Here is a 20,487-nt window from a genome sequence, read left to right as displayed (position 1 = left end):
TATTCCATGAGATATTACTAACTACATAAATAGCCTCTAGGTGTCAATCTAAGACATACACAAAAAAATTATAACGATCTGTTCCTTCGAGAAGTTTGCAACTTAGCTGGGTAATAATATACTCATATAATTTTATTGATATGTTATTGTATCTTATGTATTTATATTATAATAATGTAGGCAAAATTAAAAATAACGATACCTTCCTTTACAAAAACTGTATCAACAATTTCAAAGCTGAAGGAGGAGTGAACATAAGCTGTGCTTAAGTTACTGTCACATTCGCTGGTAAATGAAAATACCCACCATACTTTATTTGTATTATGTTTATAAAAGATTCATTTTTGTTAACCTTCAGCTATTATTTTAACATTACTGCTTTTAAATTATAATATATTTTTAACCCTAATGCCTAAAAAAATCCCGAAAGTTAATAACTTTGGAGTATAATTTACATGTGCTAAAAAAAGTGCAAGCAAGGAAGCCAAACCACTCCCATAACATGCTGTGCTATTAATTTAACTGACTGTACTCTGCAAATACAGGGGAAAAATGCAAAGGAAAAATATGTTACAATATTTTGGATTTACTGACTTACATCATACATCTAATCACCACAATCCCCATCTACCTCTGCTCCCTTAACATACACATTTTACATTCATCACTTTTCAAAAACTAGTCTTAAATTATTTAAGGTTTGAATTATGCATTTCCTCTACATTACATTCCTTCCATTAAATGGGACTACACTACCCTATACTAGGTAGTACATAATTAAAGGAAAAAATGAATGCAATAAGATAATAAGCCAGCATGATCAACATGGGCTACAATAGAAGAGGGAAGCCCCATTCATTCATTTACAGCCTTTTGGTTAACATATATTAAATTCTCAGTATGTTCTAGACAGTGTGCTAAAAGCTAGAGATGAAAAAATATTAGAATACAGTACTTTATAAAATAGGGAAAAGAAATATATAAATAATAGTAGCATTCTAAAGAAATTTGGGATCGCCACAAGTTGCATTAAAGCAATTTATTCAATTGGGTTCAGCAAAGTTTAGGCCACCTAAAATAATTCCTTTGGCAAAAATTTTGGAAAATAATGTACATGTATATGTTTAAGCAATAATGGTTGCTATGGTATGAATGTCTGTATCCCCCTACTCAAATTCATATGTTGAAATCCTAATTCCCAGCGATAGAATTATGAGATGGAGCCTCCAGGTGGTGATTAGATCATGAGGGTGGAGCGTTGGTGAATGAGATCAATGCCCTTACAAAATAGGCCCAAAAGAGCAAGCCTGACCACTTCCACCAATATGAGAAATACAGTAAGGAGTATGTGACCCAGAAGATGGTCCTCGCCTGATCATGCAGGTACCCTAATCTCAGACTTCCATCCTCCAGAACTGTGAAAAATTTTGCTATTTATAAGCTACCCAGTCTATTGTACTTTGTTATAGCAAACCAAATGAACTAAAACAAAAGTTTAGCTATAAAATTTAATAATAATTGAATGCCTTCATTAAACTTGTATTTTTCCTTCAGCTCAGAACTTGTAACACATTGTTGTCACCTTTTTTTCTCATTACTATGACCAAGACAATACAATTTAGCTCAAAACACTTATGTAAATGTATGGGTTTTTTATTTCTACTTATGGTACTAGTGCCTAACTGAGATTTAGTTTTAACTAAAAGCCATCTACAAAGAACAAACTGTACCCTCTAAAAAATCAAATTATATTCCACTGGAACTATAAAAACATGCTATAAGAAATTCATTTGTAAATGGTACAGTGTTAGCATAAAGGCTGAAGTGGTCAAGCTTAAGCAGGAGTAGGCAGGCACAGTTTGAAAGGCTTCTCAGACTATGTGGCAACAGAATTAAAAGTTTGCAAGACAGGTATAAGGTCACTGGTGGTAGTAGGAGAAGAACACCAACTTACCTTCTTGAACTACTCCAACTAGCCAAATAAAACAAAGAACTCAAAGACAGGAAAGACATGGCATTTTAAAAAGAACTGTATAATTGTTGCTGACATCATTATAAATATAACGCAAATGTCAGCATTTATTATTGGAAAAAAAAACCCACAAAATGTTACTGACAGAAAAATAATAGCCAGAAGGGGTTAGAAGGAGGGGTTCAAATACAGAGAAGAGAGAATCATACTGAATCTGTCATTTTACAAGAAGTGAGTTAACACATTATGTTTTATTTTTAATATCAGTAGAGAAATATAGGTTTATTCATTTTTCCATCTGGCTTATGAATTTTAGAGGATGATATTGTAAAATAAAAACAGGATGTTTAATTTCCAAGTTACACTATTAAAAATGCTTAAATAAAAAATTGAGAATGACAAAATATAATGAGGAAAAAATAATTTAAAAATCCCCCAAACGTATAAAGAAAGTAATGCAAGTGAAATTAAGTATGTCAATTATCAAGAAACATAACTATTAAAGGGTAAGAACTATAAGGTTAGATCAGTGAAATACTATTTATGAGAGAAATGCTTAATACAGATAGGTTTAAAAATGTAATAAATACATCAATGAAAACACATATAAAAAGTATAGGTTACAAATATCAATATCACGCAAAATTTCCAGAAAAAAAACAGTAAATGGGGCAAACTGATCAAGTGACAATCCACAATGAAGCTATATGGAAATAAATTTTTATGAACTAAATCAACATTGAAGTTCTCTATCATTCATAAATAAATAGATCATGTATCTAGACTACAAAGAAAAACTTGTATTTTTTTTAAAACTGAAATTTAACAGGCTTCAGAATCTTGTATGAATGAAATTAAACTACAAAGAAACAAAAAATAAATAGAGCCTATAGTAAAATGTACTCTCCTAAATACCCTACGGTTACATAAGAAATCAAAATTGTATGGTTACATAAGAAATCAAATATGTACGGTTACATAGCAAGCATTAAAACAATAATTTACAAAACTGACACAGTACAAAACACCTGTCTTTGCATATAAGTTCGAGCAATTCCTTACAACAGATTTTTAGATATGAAGTGCAAGTGAAGATCACCAAAGCTAAGTCAAGAAACTTTTTGGCTAAGGAGTTAAATGGATCATTTATATAATCTGAGGAAATCCCTCATATAACAGTAAGAGTTGAAGAGCTGAAGTTGAAGAGCTGGATGACAAAGTGCCCTATGAATTTATAGAAATCACTAAGAGGTGAAGTAAATGATAGAAATCAAGGAATACCAACCCAGAAATTTAGAGCAATTTATTAGCTAAAAGGAATATATATATATATTTAGTACTTTATTTTTACTCAGATAATAAAGATATAACATCTGTTCTTTGTGCATGATAGCCAAATCATCAATAGGCATTTACTTACCAATTAATATAAAGAGGCTAGGTAGTAGTTTGATCAAACTATAATGAATAACTACATGAAAGCTTCTAGATATAGGATAAAATGTCAATGAGCTAGGAGAAGGTAACTAATGCATCTTCTCATTTCTTTACTTATAGAGGATTCATTAATACACTGACAAAATAAGTAAGAGCATATTTAGGCTATTTTATGTTATAATTAGTAGTTCCTATAAAGTTTTATGCTTTATTTTTAAAAAGATTTTACTTATTTATTTTCAGAGAGGGGGGAAGGGAGGGAGAAAGAGGAGAGAAACATGAATCAGTTGAACCAGCAACCTTTTGGCTTTTGGGTTGGCGTTCAATCCACTGAGCCACACCAGCGAGGGCTAGTTTTATGCTTTCCTGACTAAACTTGGAGTTGATTTTAAACTGATGAAATAAATCTGTTATTACCAGCAGCATGCAAAGTTTTTAGAGAGCTAGATGATATATTATACTAGAAAAGCTTAAGGAAGAAAAAATACCTTGTTAATGAAATTGTTTTTTACTGGGAAACAAGAATGAGTTTTTCAACTTAACAAAAAAAAGATAAACTTTTAGCTTAATGTTCATAAAACCAACCTGTAATTTTTGCTGCTTTTTCCTCTTGGTTCACTCGGTTTTCATCATCTTCTTCATTATCTTCTTCAAAGTCGTCTAAATTCCCAATGTCAGCCTGCTTCATACTCATCAAACTAGCCAAACTTTGCATGTCTTCATCACTATATCAGTAATTTATAATATAATACACAGTTCATTAAATGACATTGAAAGAGAATTGTTTATTAAGAAAATAGTATTAATATATTCCTTTTCCATATGTTAATAAGTTTTTTTACACAGTTGTACATACTACTGAAAAATCTAAATACTCATTTATTAATTTTAATTTTTTTAACTCAATGATTTGAGATAGAAGAAAGGGAAAGAGACAGAAAAAAGAGGGAGGGAGACAGGGAAGAAGAGAGGGATGGGGGTGAGAGAGAGACATTGATTTGTTACTCCACTTACTTATGCACCTATTGGTTGATTTTTGTATATGCCCTGACCAGACATCAAACCTGCAACCTTAGCATATTGGGACAATGCTCTAACCAACTGAACTACGTGGCCAGGATCCTCATTTATTAACTTTTAAAAAGCATGTTTAATTAATAAAAAGCAAACAGGATTAAAAACTAACTGGTTAGGAGTTTAATTCTGTGCTGCAGACCTATAGAAGACTAAAATTTTCTTTATGGGATTAAAGTATGGTTTCTCAACCATGAAGTCTGGAAACAAAAACTTGTTTCATAAAACGGTGAAACAGTTGGCAAATCTGATGAGATCTAGACTTTAAAGTATTTAAATTTTCATAAGGAATTAAAATAGAAATTCTTAATCTGAAGTCCATGAACACTTTTAGTTTTGTGAACTGAAGAGAAAAAAAGTAGTAAGACCTTGTAAATTATACTTAAATCTTGTTTAAAAGTGAATTTTTCTCAAAGGGGCTATATATAACTCCCCAAAAGTTAAAAAACTAATGTAATATAAAAAGTTTCTTAAGACAAAATCTAGCCTTTTTAAGAATTGAGATAGAAAATAATTTGCATTGATTAGAAATTAAACACCACATAGTAGGTAAAATGTAAAAATATTTTATGTAAAGTATTTAAAAGATAAATCACATTAAAATATGAACAGAAATAAAATATATATATTAAATACTTTAAATACCAAATAATCTATATTTTCTTGATCTATCACTTTTACCTTAAATTTCAAACAAACTACAGTGAATGAAACATATTTCTAACACATGCTATACAAACTGAATTTGAATCAGGCATACTTCCTCAAAACTCAGAAAGCCAAATTGAAAGTTTTACACGTTCTGAGCACAATAAAAAAAATTTCTTTTGTAAAATAATACTTATTGATATTCACTCTTCAAATATAATATGACTTTGAACACTACATTGGTTTTTGAAACTGCATTTTATCTCATATAAGCTTAGAGTTAAAATCATTTCCCCTTTTAAAATAAGGTAGGAAAAAATCTGCATGAATAAAAAAAGTGGTGTCACATTATATAAATGCCTTACAAACTATTCACCTATCAATGAAAGATAATTTCAAGATATAACATTATTCTTAAAATGCAAACTTGCTTTATTTTACCTCTTTAATTACCCTATAATTTAACCCTGAATATTTTTCTTTGGGAAAAGAAGGCGGCAAGGAAAGAGTAGAGAGGGAATTTAGAGCGTTTGAGAGAATCCTTCACTCAAACCGAGACACTTGGTTTGACTGAATTTTCCTCTCACCCATATTCCTATGAATGATGATGATTCACTTACTGCTTTATTCCAGTGGGAAAGAGTCTACCCTTCAAAGGATCTTCTCTGATTTTGTTTTCTCTTTTCTTCTGCTGTTTCCTTACCTTTCATTTTGGCTTGTACTTCCGGGTAAGGTCTGAAATTTTAATTTCTCAACATTTAAGTCTACAATTTAAGGTCCTGAGATGAAAGACTAACTGCTTCCATTCTATACTGTCTCTCTGCCACACTCACTTAGAAGCAAACTTTCCAGAGAAGAGGCTTACTGTTATCTACCAAGTCATTGGCTGCCCTTCAGACGAATGCCAAACATTTCATTTTGACTGACACACAGAATTCAGTCTCAACAGTCAAGTAGACATGACCAATTTTAGTAACCACATTTCACTAGGTCAAATACATTCAGAGCTGTGATTCAGGTTGTACTGAAATGGTTATGGCTGATTTTTCCTCCTCACCTTAGAAATCTAGGCATAGAATTTGCATTTCTCCTTTCCCTGAATCTTCCACTCCAAATAGGTACTACAACCAAACCATGTACTTACCTGTGGCTTGACAATATACAAAACCACTGTGAATGTTGCTGTTTTTTTTAAATCTCTTCTAGCTATGTTCACCTAATTTATCCAGGTATAATGTTAGTCTTTTCGGAGACTAGAACTGAGTACAGAAATTATCTTTGTGAATGCCTATTCTGTGTTTTAGAAGTGATTTTCGAAAAGGATAGTGATTGTGAAAAATTTCACCTAACTGTACCTTGCTATACAATTTTTGAGAGGCTGAGTCAAAGAACATGAATTGGTAAAAGTTCTTTTAATTCTTTCATCACTCTTATCATGAACTTTTCATTTTGGGTTCCTCTCACATCTCAGCTCAAACAGTCCCACAAATTGAACTGTCTGTATTTCAGAGTACAGACACTTACGCTGAAGACACTAAAATATAAAACACACATGTATGATGTTCTATAATATTGAATTTATAATTTGAAACTTTCTGTAATTACTTTTATATTATTGTTCATTCTCAAGAGTCAACAGAGGCCATAAATAACAAAGAGTTCATCTCATTCAGCTTCTGAAACAAAGAATGGCAAAAATGTCTGGTATGTGGTGGGATGTTCTCAACTGTTGCCAATCTACCAAATCAAAAACTGTTTATCTACAGTGTTTCAAACATACTCTGAAGCAGCTTTCATAACAAAAGAAACTTACGTGGCTTTTCCTTCCCGGAGGAAAATGCAAGACAATGAAAACTGGAGAGTGGCAGATACTACTTTTTTTGACAATGGCTTGAATTTTAACTTGACATCAGTCTGAGTTGGCATAGGGCTTGCGTACTGTTTCATGTTGATGCTGCTAGTAGCAAGAGCTTTCCTTCGACCAGAAAGGGATTCCTGAAAAATAAAAAGTAATTATGTAATTTGGAATTATTTACTTTATAGCTAAATATTTTCAAATACAGTTTTTTCCCTTTTTTCCCAATGTGTGGTTGCCTCTCACACGCCCCTCACCGGCCCACAACCCAGGCATATGCTTTGACTGGGAATCAAGCCAGTGACCTCTTGGTTCGCAGGCTGGCACTCAATCCACTGAGCTACACCAGCCAGAGCTAAAATACAATTTTAATAATATGATTAAATAACAATTAATACTTCCTTCTCCAATGAATTCCTGTAATACAATAATGAAATAAAATTGTGATGAGGTCATATAACAACTTTTACATATTTAAGGCAGATTATAAAATTGGAGAGAGCTGGCCCATGAAGAAGGAGGGGAAGACTTGAACAACCCTCAATAACTTGGGAACAGAAAAGTAAAGAATGCAAACTAACACAGAAAGTCTTCAGGGTTCCTATAAAAAGCTCAGGTCTAGATATCGAAGTTCTCAATAACTGTTTTCCTTCCTTTATTTATATTTAATGTAACCTATTTATATTATAGTGTACATATTATATTAAGTTACATTAAACCTTTTTGAACAGCTACAAGTTTTAATAAAACACCTAGCCTCAGTGGCATTCTACCTCATCCTGTCTACAAAATCTGAATTCTATCTCATACTTTGAGCCTTATTTCTTCCCAGGGCCTTTTCTAATCACTCTAGTCTATAGTTCCCTCTTTCCTAAGGTCACATATACCAAGGAAGAAGAGTTGGTTTCTCCAATCCTATGCCAGCAACAGACACTGGTACGCAACACCAGCAGATTTCAAAATTCTCCTCCACATAGTTATTTCCAATTCATTAGAATTGGAACATAAAATGAAACCTACTTGTATCAAAGGTATTTAACAGTGCATTAATAAACTATCATGTTTCAAAATTACCCTTTACAGAATAATAGCCTAGGAGAACAATGATAACAGGATAGAAAAATAATGGTTGGTATTAAGTATGAAGAAGATATGGTGTTAATTCTGGAGAAACGTTTTAATGAATAAGACATAACAATCCCTGACTATGTGCTCTAATGAATGGCAAGGGGAAATTTTAGAAGTAGGACAATTTGTAAATAATGTACATCAGAGGTCATATGTAATATAATGTATCATATGATGTATAATGTATCATTAATGTAAACCAGAGGTTATATACTAGCATCCCTTAGAGTTTACTGGTCTGAAAGTTTTGACCTAAAATAAGGCCTAATTTCCACACTACATGACTGTGAGTAAGTCAGTACACTTGAGCCTCCCTATAAAATAAGAAGACTAAGCAAATCCATTCAAGCTCTACGATGGTTTTCTATAAAATTCTCAGTTTTCAAAAAAAGGCAGGAAAAACTACCATTAACATTTGAATTATCTAATAAAACTTTATTTTTCCCATGATTGACAAACTTGTCTAAAATTAAGATATACTAATTTAATCACACATTTAAACAGCCTTTAAAAAAAAAAAAGACATTTCTGCCAGCAGAATAAGTAAAAATGTAATGTAGCATCCCTAAAGAATACCTTGTTTTAAAATGTGGTCTTATCTGTCAGATTATGCACAGCAATATTATACAGAACTATTAGTGCATGTAGATACCTTATGAATGAATTTCAAAAATGCATCAAGCACTTGAGGAGGAGGATTTAAGCTTGCTCAGAAGAAATACTTAAGAATATGCAAATACCCTGTACTGAATCAAGTTGAACAGATGTGACTACCTCAGACAATACAAGTGTTCTTTCCCTGGTCGCTACTGTCAATCAAAGAATCAGATTAAAGTCCAAGGTTCTGACAATGTGCAAAATGAAAAAATACAATCAGGGAGTATTAATTTATTACACTGATATGAACAATAATCTCTTATTGTACTTTTAGAATAGCTAACAACTTCTACATATAATGTAGGACTTAAAGTTTCTGCTTTGAACGCATGGCATACAAAGTGACATGTATTATTTTCAGATTTTGTTAAACATCTATTTCAGAAAGTATTGCATTGATCCCTTAATAGTAATTATCTAATTTTATAACCAAATAATCAAACTATAAAAATTAAGATAACTTCAAAATGCACATAATTTTGAAAGCCCAAGCCCAGTTTAAGGATGATTCCTGCAAAATCTAGAGTTTTGATGATTAACATTCTGTTGATTTCGTTTGTCAGATAAAAATTATGTTGAAAAGGTTTTCTGCTGAACTCGGAATTTTTAAGTATTTGGTCAACTGTTGTCTCCAGAAAAAAAGGAAGTAAAATTACTAAGTTCTAAACACCATTAGCTATACTACTTAACTAAAAGCTGTAACTTGCTCAGCAACAATGAAAACAGTCATTTATAAAGTAAGGGCAGATAAGCAGTACAGAGCTCTTTTGAATCGACAACATCTATTCCTAGTAGTAACACAGGTTCTCACCAAAGTCTGGTGTCTTTGGGGAAAGGGGTCTGAATGGTATTTCTATTAATTCTTCACCTAGCTCAGACATTGTTGTCCACCTGAAATTAGCTATCTCATAGAAAGTACACATAAAAAGAATAGCAATGAAGAAAACATGAGGATCTTTCAGAGCTCTAACCCCAACTCGAAGAGTCTTCACTTTTTATAATCATTAAGTGTAAATCTTTACAATCTTTACCCACTCAAGATTGGTATCATTACTATCAACAGTTCTATAAAAAGGAATGAATTAACTGATTGCATTGCTATATGCGCATATGTTTTGCATCTTATAGTCCTCTTTAAAAAAGTTAAGTGGACTCAGCCAGGCAGAAAAAGTTTATGAGAGAATTACTGCTCTTGGTGCCAGAGTTCTAATGCTATTTCATGTCACATGTAGGTTAGACAAGAGGACAGAAATAAAAGAAAAATAGTAAGAGGAACTCAGAGAAAGGAAGTTAGATGACAAGAGTCACGAAGAAGTATTTACATACAAGTATGTGCAAAACTACATTTCTGCCTCTGGTCCCATGTTTATACATTTGTTTGTCTGTATGTGACCTAGGCAGTATTTTGGGAATTACTTTATTATCCCTGAAGCAGTTTTCTTAAACTATAGGTTTTATTAAAAAACAAAAATAAAACTAGGAGAGCTTGTTAAAAATTTAGATGCCTATATACCATTCCCAGAGATCCTAAATTACTAAAACTAGAAATGGGTCCTGCATTCCTAAAAATACTAAGTTCTTCCCCTCCCTACTACCATCCCACCCACCCCCCTCACGTACAAACACAAACCACTACTACCAGGAGATTCTGATCTAGTTAATTTAAAATCACACTTTCAGAAATCCTTCCCCCTAAGGAAGTTCTTATATAACATTATGTTACTTAAGAAATCTCTCTCTCATTTTTAAATAACTATTCTCATTGTTATAAAAAAAAGAATTAACCTACATATTTCCATTTCTTTGAAATCTAGTTTGTTGTATGTGGCACCAGCACTTACTTATTCACTGATTTATCTTTGGCATATTTTTCCTGTATCTCAACCTCAGTTTCACACTCTCAGATTGCAAATATTTTTAAATGTTGGATGAAATCAAGTGTCAATAAGAACAATACAAAATGTTTTACACTACAAATAAGAATTTCAATTGATTCAGACACTTTGGAGGATTTTTTGACATTATCTTGTAAATTTGAACACACGCATACCTTACAACTCAGCAATTCCTATCCTAGAATTACATCCTAGAGAAATTCTTGGAACAACATACAAAATGACCTAAGACAGCGTTAGCATATAGTGAGTGCTTAAAAAATAATACTACTAATATTTATGGGTCATTTAACCTAGTTTATTATACTAAAATTACAAATAGTCTATCCAGAATCACCAATCTTGAAATGAAGAAAATAAATGCAGAAATTAATGCAGGATGTTTACTTTAGTAACGTCTTTACTACATTACTGTAGTAGACAGTAATATAACAATGTAGTTATTAAAATATGCATGGACCACCCCCCACCCCTGCCCCGTACATTCTTGCTAGACCAAAAATAAATTCTCAACTCCAATATACTCTCACTGTTGTTCAGGTGGTTACAATCTCTACAAAACTCTCTCTTGTAAGTAGCACACAGCCAGAAACTATTTTAATTCCCAGGCAATAATCTGTCTTTTAGCTGGACAGTTGAGACCAATAGTTCTCCAGTGTTTTTATCTCAAGATCCTTCTACATGTTTTAATTGAGAACTACAAAGAGCTTTTGTTTTGTTGGTTATATCTATCAATATTTGCCCTATTAAAAGTATATATAAGAAACATAAATATTTAGTTCATACGAACATAACTAATAAATGCATACTAACATTTTAATGATGAATAAATATACCTTTTTATTTGAGATGTTATTTTTCTAGAGCAGTTTTAGGTTTACAACAAAATTGAGAAAGAGGTAGAGATTTCTCATATACCCCCTGCCCTAACACATAGATAGTCTCCCCCCATTACTAGCATCACTCACCAGAAAGAACATTATTTACCAAGATGAACCTACACTGATACATCATAATCACCTGAAGTCCATGGTTTACCTTAAGGGTCACTCATGGTGTGCTACATTCACTGGTTTAGACAAATATATATATATATATATATATATATATATATATATATATATATATATATATATTCATCATTATAATATCACACAAAGTATTTCACTGTCCTAAAAATCTTCTGTGCTTCACCTACTTGTATCCCCCACTCCCACCCATGGCAATCAGTGATCTTTTCACTGTCTCCATATTTCTGCTTTTTCCAGAACATCATATAGCTGGAATGATACAGTATACATAGCTTTTTCAGATTGGCCTCTTTCATTTAGCAACATCGTTTAAGGTCCCTCTATGTGTTTTCATGGCTTAATAGGTCATTTCATTTTAGCACTAAGTAATATTCCATTACTGGATATACCAGTCTGGATATACCAGTTATCCATTTTCCTACTAAAGAATATCTTGGTTGCTTCCACATTTGGCCAAGTGTGAATAAAGCTATTATAAACATTCCTGTGCAAATTTTTGTGTGGACATGCATTTTTATTTCATTTGGGTAAATACTGAAGAGTATGATTACTGAATCATATAGTAAGAGTTTATTTATTTTCATAAGAAACAGCAAAATTATCTACCAAAGCACTGTACCTGTTTGCATTCCCAATAGCAATTCATCATAGTGCCTGTTGCAACACATTTTCACCAACATTGGATGTTGTCAAGTTGCAAATTTTGACCATTCTAACAGGTGTGTAGTGGAACTTCACTATTGTTTTAATGTGCATATCCTTGATGGTATATGACATGGAGCATCTTTGGGGGGGTGTATTTTTAAAAAGAAGGGAAGGGAAAGAAACAGATTGGTTGATCTCTGTACACAGCATAACTGGGGACCGAACCCACAACCCTGGCATGTGCCCTGACTGGGAACTGAACTGGCGACTTTTCAGTTTGCAACACAACACCCAACCAACTGAGCCACACTGGCAGGGCTGGAGCACCTTTTGATATGCTTAATTGCCATCTTGAGTGAGGCGTCTCTTAAGGTTTTGTCCCATATTTTTAAATTGGGTTAATTTCTTATAGTTGACTTTGAAGTGTTCTTTGTGTATGTAGAAATTATTAGTTATATTTTTGAAATTTTCTTCTTTTTTAAAAAATATATTTTATTGATTATGCCATTACAGTTGTCCCATTTCCCCCCTTCATTCCCTTCTACCCTGCATATCCCCACCCCCATTCCCCCCCCTTTAGTTCATGTCCATGTGTCACAAGTTCTTTAGCTTCTACATTTCCCACACTACTCTTGTCCTCCCCTGTCTATTTTCTCCCCACCATCTATGCTACTTATTCTGTGTACCTTTTCCCCGCTTCTCCTCCTCTCACTCCCCTGTTGCTAACCCTCCATGTGATCTTCATTTCTATGGTTCTGTTCCTGATCTAGCTGGCTGCTTAGTTTGCTGTCCTTTCACTTTTCATATTTTTAACTCCTTTTTCGTAGATAAGTCCCTTTCACATTTCATATAATAAGGGCTTGGTGATGATGAACTCCTTGAACTTGACCTTATCTGAGAAGCACTTTATCTGCCCTTCCATTCTAAATAAAAGCTTTGCTGGATTGAACAATCTTGGATGTAGGTCTTTGGATTTCATGACTTAGAATACTTCTTTCCAGCCCCTTCTTGCCTGTAAGGTCTCTTTGGAGAAATCAGCTGACAGTCTGATGGGAACTCCTTTGTAGGTGACTGTCCCCTTGGCTCTTGCTGCTTCTAGAATTCTCTCCATTTTAATCTTGGCTAATGTAATTATGATATGCCTTGGTGTGTTGCCCCTTGGGTCCACCTTCTTTGGGACTCTGTAAGCTTCCTGGATTTCCTGGAAGTCTATTTCCTTTGCCAGATTGGGGAAATTCTCCTTTATTATTTGTTCAAATAAGTTTTCCACTCATGGCTGTTTCTCTTCCCCTTCTGGTACCCCTATAATTCGAATGTTGGATTGTTTAAAGATGTCCTGAAAGTTCCTGAGCCTCTCTTCATTTTTTTGAATTCTTGTTTCTTCATTCTTTTCTGGTTGAATGTTTCTTTCTTCCTTCTGGTCCACTCCATTGATTTGAGTCCCAGTTTTCTTTCCATCAATATTGGTTCCCTGTGCATTTTGTTTCATTTCACTTAGTGTAGCCTTCATTTTTTCATCTAATTTGCAACTAAAATCATCCAGTTCTGTGAGCATCCTCATCACCAGTGATCTGAACTGTGCATCTGATAGGTTGGCTATCTCTTGGTCGATTTAAAAGTATTGAGTTGTTCTTCTGCTTGAGCCATAATGTTTTGGTCTCTTCATACCTGTTATGTATGAGGGGCAAAAGCTTAGGTGTTTACTGGGGCACGTCAACCCAGTTGCTGAGTTGTGACTGGGGGCAGGGTCAGAGAGAAACAAATGGCATTTGTTCTGCTCATTCTTAGATTTTGGTCCCCTATGCTGCTTCCTGCAAGCAAATTGGGCCCTTCTGCAGCTGCTTCCCAGGTGGGTGGGTTTGTGTACATTCTAGGACTCTGCGGGTCTCTCCAACAAACTCGCCTGTGATGCTGGGAGCCTCTCCCAGCACCTCAACCCCCAAAAGTTTTTTCAGTTGGTGCTTTTAGGCTTTATTTTCCGGCATTGGAGTCCTGGGTTGTGCGATCTGTCTCACCGTCCATTTTTTCATCTGGTTTACCTTCGTGTGAATGTGTGACTGTGGTCAGCCATCCACCTTGCACCCTCACTAGGTCTGCCCATTGCCACCCCACTCCTGGGACCTGCCAACCACTGCCTGCAAGCCTGGGTTGGTCTGGCAGCCACCGCTTTTCCCTGCTGCAACTTCTCTCCATTGGCCACTGACTCCACCCCTCTTACCGGTCTGGATGAATGCTTGGTTGTTGTTGGACTTCCGTACAGTTCAATTTTCTATCTGTTCAGGTTGTGTTCGTTTCTAAATTTTTGTTGTCCTTAAATTTGGTTGTACAAGGAGGTACAGTGTTTCCACCTACGACTCCATCTTGGCTGGAAGTCTGAAAATTTCTTAAGTCTGTAACTTGTCTTCTCATTCTCTTAACATTGTCTTTTTCAAAGCAGAAGTTTTTTATTTTAATGAAGTCCACCATATCCATTATTTCTTTTATGGTTCTTTCCTTTGGTGTTGTATCTGAACAGGCATTACCATACCCAAGGTCACCTAGGGTTTCTTTTGTGTTACCTTCTAGGAGTTTTATAGTTTTGCATTTTACATTTAGGTCTATGGTCCATTCTGAATTAATTTTTGTGAAGGGTATAAGGTATGTATTTAATTTTTTTGCATGCAGATGTCCAGTTGTTTGTTTGTTTTTTTTTTAATGCAGATGTCCAGATTCCAGCACTATTTGTTGAAGAACTATCTTTGACCCATTATATCACCTTTATTCCTTTATCAATGATAAGTTGATTGTATTTATGGGGATTTCTATCTGGACTCTATTCAATTCCATTGATCTCTTTGCTCTTTCATCAATACCATACTATCTTGATCACTGCAGCTTTACAGTAAATTTTGAAAGCAGGAGGTATCAATACTCCAACTTCATTCTTCTTCAGTACTGTGTTGGCTATTCGGGGTCTTTGGCTTTCCTTTAGAATCAGTTTGTCAATAGCCATAAAATAACTTGCTGGATTTTGACTGAAATTGTATTGAACTGATAGGTCAAGTTGAGATGAACTGACATGTTGACAATATTGAGTGTTATGATCCATGAACATGCAATATAGCTCCATTTATTTAGTTCTTTGATTTTGTTATTAGAATTGTGTAGTATTCCTCATACAGATCTTGCGCATATTTTGTTAGATTTATAACTACATGTTTCATTGTGTGGTGTGCTAATATACACTAAATTGTGGTTTTATTTCAAATTCTACTTGTTTATTATTGTTATATAGGGAAGCAATTTACTCTTTTGGATATTAACCTATTAGTAGCCTATAACTTTGCAATAATTACTTATTAGTTTCAGATGTTTTCTTGTGAATTCTTTTGGATTTTCTACATAGATGATCATGTAGTCTGCTTTGAAAGTCAGTTTTATATCTTCCACCTCAATATGTATACTTTTTATTTCCTTATTGCATCAGCAAGGGCTTCCAGCACAACACTGAAAAGTAGTCAGAATCAACATCTTTGTTTTGTATCTGGTCTTAGTAAGAAAGCTTTGAGTTCCTCAACATGTTAACTATGGTGTTTTTGTAAATGTTCTTTATCAAGTTGAAAAAGTTTCCCTCTATTCTTAGTTTTTATCATTAACTGATGGTGGATTTTGTCAAATGATTTACCTGCATCCACTGATATAATGGATGCAAATAAATGTCATTTATTTGTAGTCTGCTGATGTGATGGATTATATTACTTGATTTTCAAATACTGAACCAGCCATGCATCCCTTGGATTAATCCCAATTGGTTGTAGGATATAATTCTTTTTATACTTTTTTAGATTCAATTTGCTAATACTATGTGGGAAAGTTTTACATCTACATAGTGAGAGGTATCAGTCTGTAGTTTTCCTGTAATGCCTTTGTTTGGTTTTGATATAGGTTAATGCTGGCTTCAAAGAATGCTATAGAAAGTATTCCTTCTGCTTCTAACCTCTGAAAGAAGTTCTACAGAATTGTTATAATTTCTTCCATAAACATTTGGTAAATTTTATCTGTGAACCTATTCAGAACTTTGCTTTCCATATACTCTTTTTTTTTTAATTTTTTATTGATTATGCTGTTACAGTTGTTCTATTCCCCCCTTCATTTCCCTCCACCCTACCCCCCCGTCCCCACCATTACCCCCCCTTTAGTTTATGTCCATGTGTCTCAAGTTCTTTAGATTCTATATTTCCCATGCTATTCTTGCCCCCCCCATCTATTTTCTATCTACTGTCTATGCTACTTATTTTCTGTACCTTCTCCCCCCTTCTCCTCCTCCCACTCCCCTGTTGCTAACCCTCCTTGAAATCTTCATTTCTATGTTTCCACTCCTGATCTAGCTGTCCTTTTAGTTTGCTTTTGTTTTAGGTGTGGTTGTTAATAACTGTGAGTTTGTTGTCCTTTCACTGTTCATGTTTAACTTCTTTTTCTTAGATAAGTCCCTTTAACGGACAGATAAAGTGCTTCTCAGATAAGATCAAATTCAAGGAGTTCATCATCTCCATATACTCTTTATATAAAATAGTAGTGAAAAGAAAGTCGCTGTTTCACATATTTACAAACCTCTTTAGTGTCTTTATGTCTCTAAGATCTCTTTAATGTCTTTCTGGTTTAACAGACGAGTGGAATGTCATACCCACTCTCATATTCCATCTGTGTGATATGTTGTTTTAGTTAAAGTATATGAAGAAAATCCAGCCTCATACAAACATGCAGTTGGAAAAGAGAATAGTATTTTAATAATCTTTTCAGATAATTTTGGGTCTTCTTTAGTACTATACCAAAATTCCACAAGTGGTAGTTTTTTAAAGGTTAAGAGTAATGTGGAATCTGAAATCATATTAATAAACTTTTCAAATCCTGTTAAACTCTATTGCTCTATCATGCATGTTGAATGAATTTACTAATGTATGCTTTTGTAACATCATACACTTATTGATTCTTTGAACTATGCAGATGTTCTAAACTGAAACATTCCATTATTCAATACCAAAATAACCAGATTTTCTTATATCGCTACCTATTTCATCAAAAAATTCTTTTAAAAACTGGCTAACTATCAAGCTTAAGGTGGTGAGTACAAGTTTTTCAAAATTCTGATTTTTACTTCAAAGTTCTAACTTTATCATTATCCAACAAATAATTTAGTTGCTTACCTTTAAGTAGCAGGTTCACTGTGTTCAATTTCAACAAAACATTTGCCAAATAAAGATCCAAGTGTGAATAACCAGTTTTTCTATTATTCATTTTTTCAAGTAAAAATGGTGTTCCCAGAGAAAAGGAAAATTAGTTTACAAGTGAAATAATCACATGAGTGCTTTTTCTTGAAAACTTTGTTCTTTGCAATGTTGTATAAGTGCTTTATGCCTACTTCCCCTGTTGTCATAGAGATATTAAAAAGACTAATACTCAGGGGTTTCAAGTTAATAAAATTTCCAGCTTCATTACATCATTAAGAACATACTTAAATGAAACTCATGTAGGGCTGGAGCTCCTGGTCATAAATTTCCAAGGGTGATATTGCTATTACTCATTAATGAACAGAAGGGGTGATTTTCTCATTATCTTCTTTTTCGCAGTGAGTTTATTCTTCTTTATCCCTATGCTGATAGTACAGCCCTGGGGTGTCCACTTTGTGCAGCAAAAAGATCTTATTAGACCTTCCCCCTTGGGAGGATGGGAGGTGCTAGACTTTTTCTGCATCTCCATGCAGTAGTAAGAGCAGTAAACCACTGGTTCAGTAGAAACCCTCAATGATAAAGCTATGGTGAATGCTTATCTTCTAAACTGCTTTCAATATTTGTTTTAGATTTCAATATTTTTTTGGATTTTTCAATCCAAAAAACCTTCTTTGGATTCTTTTCTATCTGTGTCACTTCAGGAGTACATTCGTAAAGATCATTTGGTCATATTTCACCCAAGCTTTCAGCTGTTTTCCAACAGCAGACTTATTCATACCATCTAGTCTGGCATATTAGCAGAAGCAGAATTCTTCATTTGAATTTTACACAGAACTGAACACTTGATAAAGAAATAGCCACCAAAACAAAGTTCACTTGTCTCACACTGACCTAACCCTTTCAACTTGGTAATTCTTTAGTGACTTATCAGGATTATTTAAGTATTTATTTTATTGGAATTCTCTAAGTGTGAATATGATCATCAATGCAACCATACCATTCTCTTGTTTTGTCTCTTTAGATGTTGCATCTCAGCATTACCATTAGCAGGTAGTGAGTATGTGGTGATAAATCAATGCTTACAGCACATACCAGTCTAGAGTCCCATGATTTAATGCCTGATTCTGCTTATTCCTGCCTATTTGAATTCTACATTCTGATTCTTTGCAACTAAATCAAAGCACCAAGAAATAAAGTGACAGGCAGACAGAATTCTGAACAGCTTTCTAAAGACATGTAACCAGATTAATGTTTAAAACTAATGTTTATTAGATCTTATTCTCTGTCTTATGACTGTGAGTTATTTCATAGTAAAGAGCTAACACACCGAAGTATTTGTGTAAATATCCATTTTCTCTATTGACTCAAAAGTCAAAATGGTCAAATGAGATAATGTTTCTTAATCTAACCTGTGACCCCAATACAAAAACACCTTATACCATCTTTATCAGAAAGTTATCATATTTATCTCCTGGTATTTTTCATTCAAATTCAGCCTGAAAATTTCCAATACTTTGTTACTTCTAAAAAAATTAAATAAAATAACTTGGTGTGCCACAATATCAAAGCCAAAATTTTTGCTTTATTTATTCTAAAACACTTATTGAGAGCCTGTTATGTGCCTGGTATTCTCTCATTTAACTCTGTGATAACACTTTAAACTTTATTTTCAAATGACAAAAAGTCAATCTATAAGTTAAACTGTCTAACGTTTCCAAAACTGTGATGCTGGGCCTTTGAGCACTGCATTTCTTGGGTCATGCTGAAAAGATCTGTGCTTGATCGGCAGACCAAAATGGAATACTACAGAATTTAATTTGGAGTCCATGGAGCAATTAACAGCTAAAGCAGACATGCCACAGGGAGCTCTCTCAACCACAAAGACTTAATTAGAAACTATATCAGCTAAAATAACCAAGTTAGATGGTCGGATGGAAGAGTCTGGTAGCACAAATATAAACTGAAAGAATTAACATTAAAAACTTTTAAAATATGTACTCAAAAACATTTATTAAAAACTAATACATTAATTTTAGAAAAAAAATCTAACATTTCTCTAAAAAAATCCAAATAAAAACCCTCAACCTTCTCAAATAAAGGGAAACTCCAGATATACATAAAAATACAAATTAAAGTGAATCCCCAGTCAAGTGTACAACAAAGTTGCTAAAGGGCCATTATATCAACCCCTACCCCTATAATTCTAAAGAAAGCCACTAAAATCTTACTCACAATATTATGGTTTTTAAATTGTATTTCATTGTTTATACTATTACAGTTGTCTTCACTCTTTCCCCCTTTGCCCGCCTCCATCCAGCCCTCCCCCCCTCAAGCAATCCCCATCCTGTGTCCATGTCCATGGGTCATGCATATATGTTTTCTGGGAATCCCTTCACCTTCTTTGGTCCATTTAGTCCCCTTTCTCCCCCCTTCCCTCTGACAGCTATCAGTCTGTTTTTTAACCTTAACCGGATACTATACTACCAGAATTTTTAATCATTTTTTGGTAGGTGTTCTAAGGGCAATAGGATCATCTGTTAAAGATCTGGTACCTGAGGATTATGTCATTCATGGCCAGGATTTGAATGTGTGTATGCTCATAATGAATTCCAAATCTTTATAACTAGACAGATCAGACTTTCAGATCAAAGCACTCAAGTGCCCACCACTTGTCCTAACTCTTATTATAAACTCAGAGTAGCCAAACTGAACTCATCTCTATCCCTTAAGCTGTTTCTTCCCTTAGTTCTCATCTTTGTGAACTGTACTACCATCTACCAAGTTCCGCAATCCCAGGATTCACCAAACCAAATCGGCTCTAACTGCTAAATCTCTCCAAAATCTGGACCCCAACTTTCTATCTCCAATGCCACTTTTTCCTAAATTCAAGCACCATCCTCTGTAAACAGACCACTGCTATAGTCTCCCTGGCACTGGC

The 20,487-nt window shown here is 33.9% G+C and overlaps 1 protein-coding gene across 10 annotated transcripts in view; it reads right to left on the bottom strand.

Moving 5' to 3' along the window:
- EHBP1 (EH domain binding protein 1) overlaps positions 1–20,487 on the bottom strand; it is a 375,639-nt gene that overhangs the window by 221,868 nt on the left and 133,284 nt on the right. For all 10 annotated transcript variants that reach the window (XM_053667020.1, XM_053667021.1, XM_053667023.1 and 7 more), the window contains exons 6-7: positions 6,945–7,126; positions 3,995–4,134 (exon numbers count right to left, since the gene is read on the bottom strand). In XM_053667020.1, the coding sequence (XP_053522995.1) occupies positions 3,995–4,134; positions 6,945–7,126 (322 nt within the window). The remainder of the gene's footprint in view (positions 1–3,994; positions 4,135–6,944; positions 7,127–20,487) is intronic.

The sequence above is a fragment of the Artibeus jamaicensis genome, unplaced genomic scaffold (assembly GCF_021234435.1).
Source record: "Artibeus jamaicensis isolate MK-2021 breed Jamaican fruit bat unplaced genomic scaffold, CSHL_Jam_final contig_465, whole genome shotgun sequence".
In the NCBI taxonomy this organism is placed as follows: Eukaryota; Metazoa; Chordata; class Mammalia; order Chiroptera; family Phyllostomidae; genus Artibeus; species Artibeus jamaicensis.
This window is presented reverse-complemented; position numbering and strand designations above follow the sequence as displayed.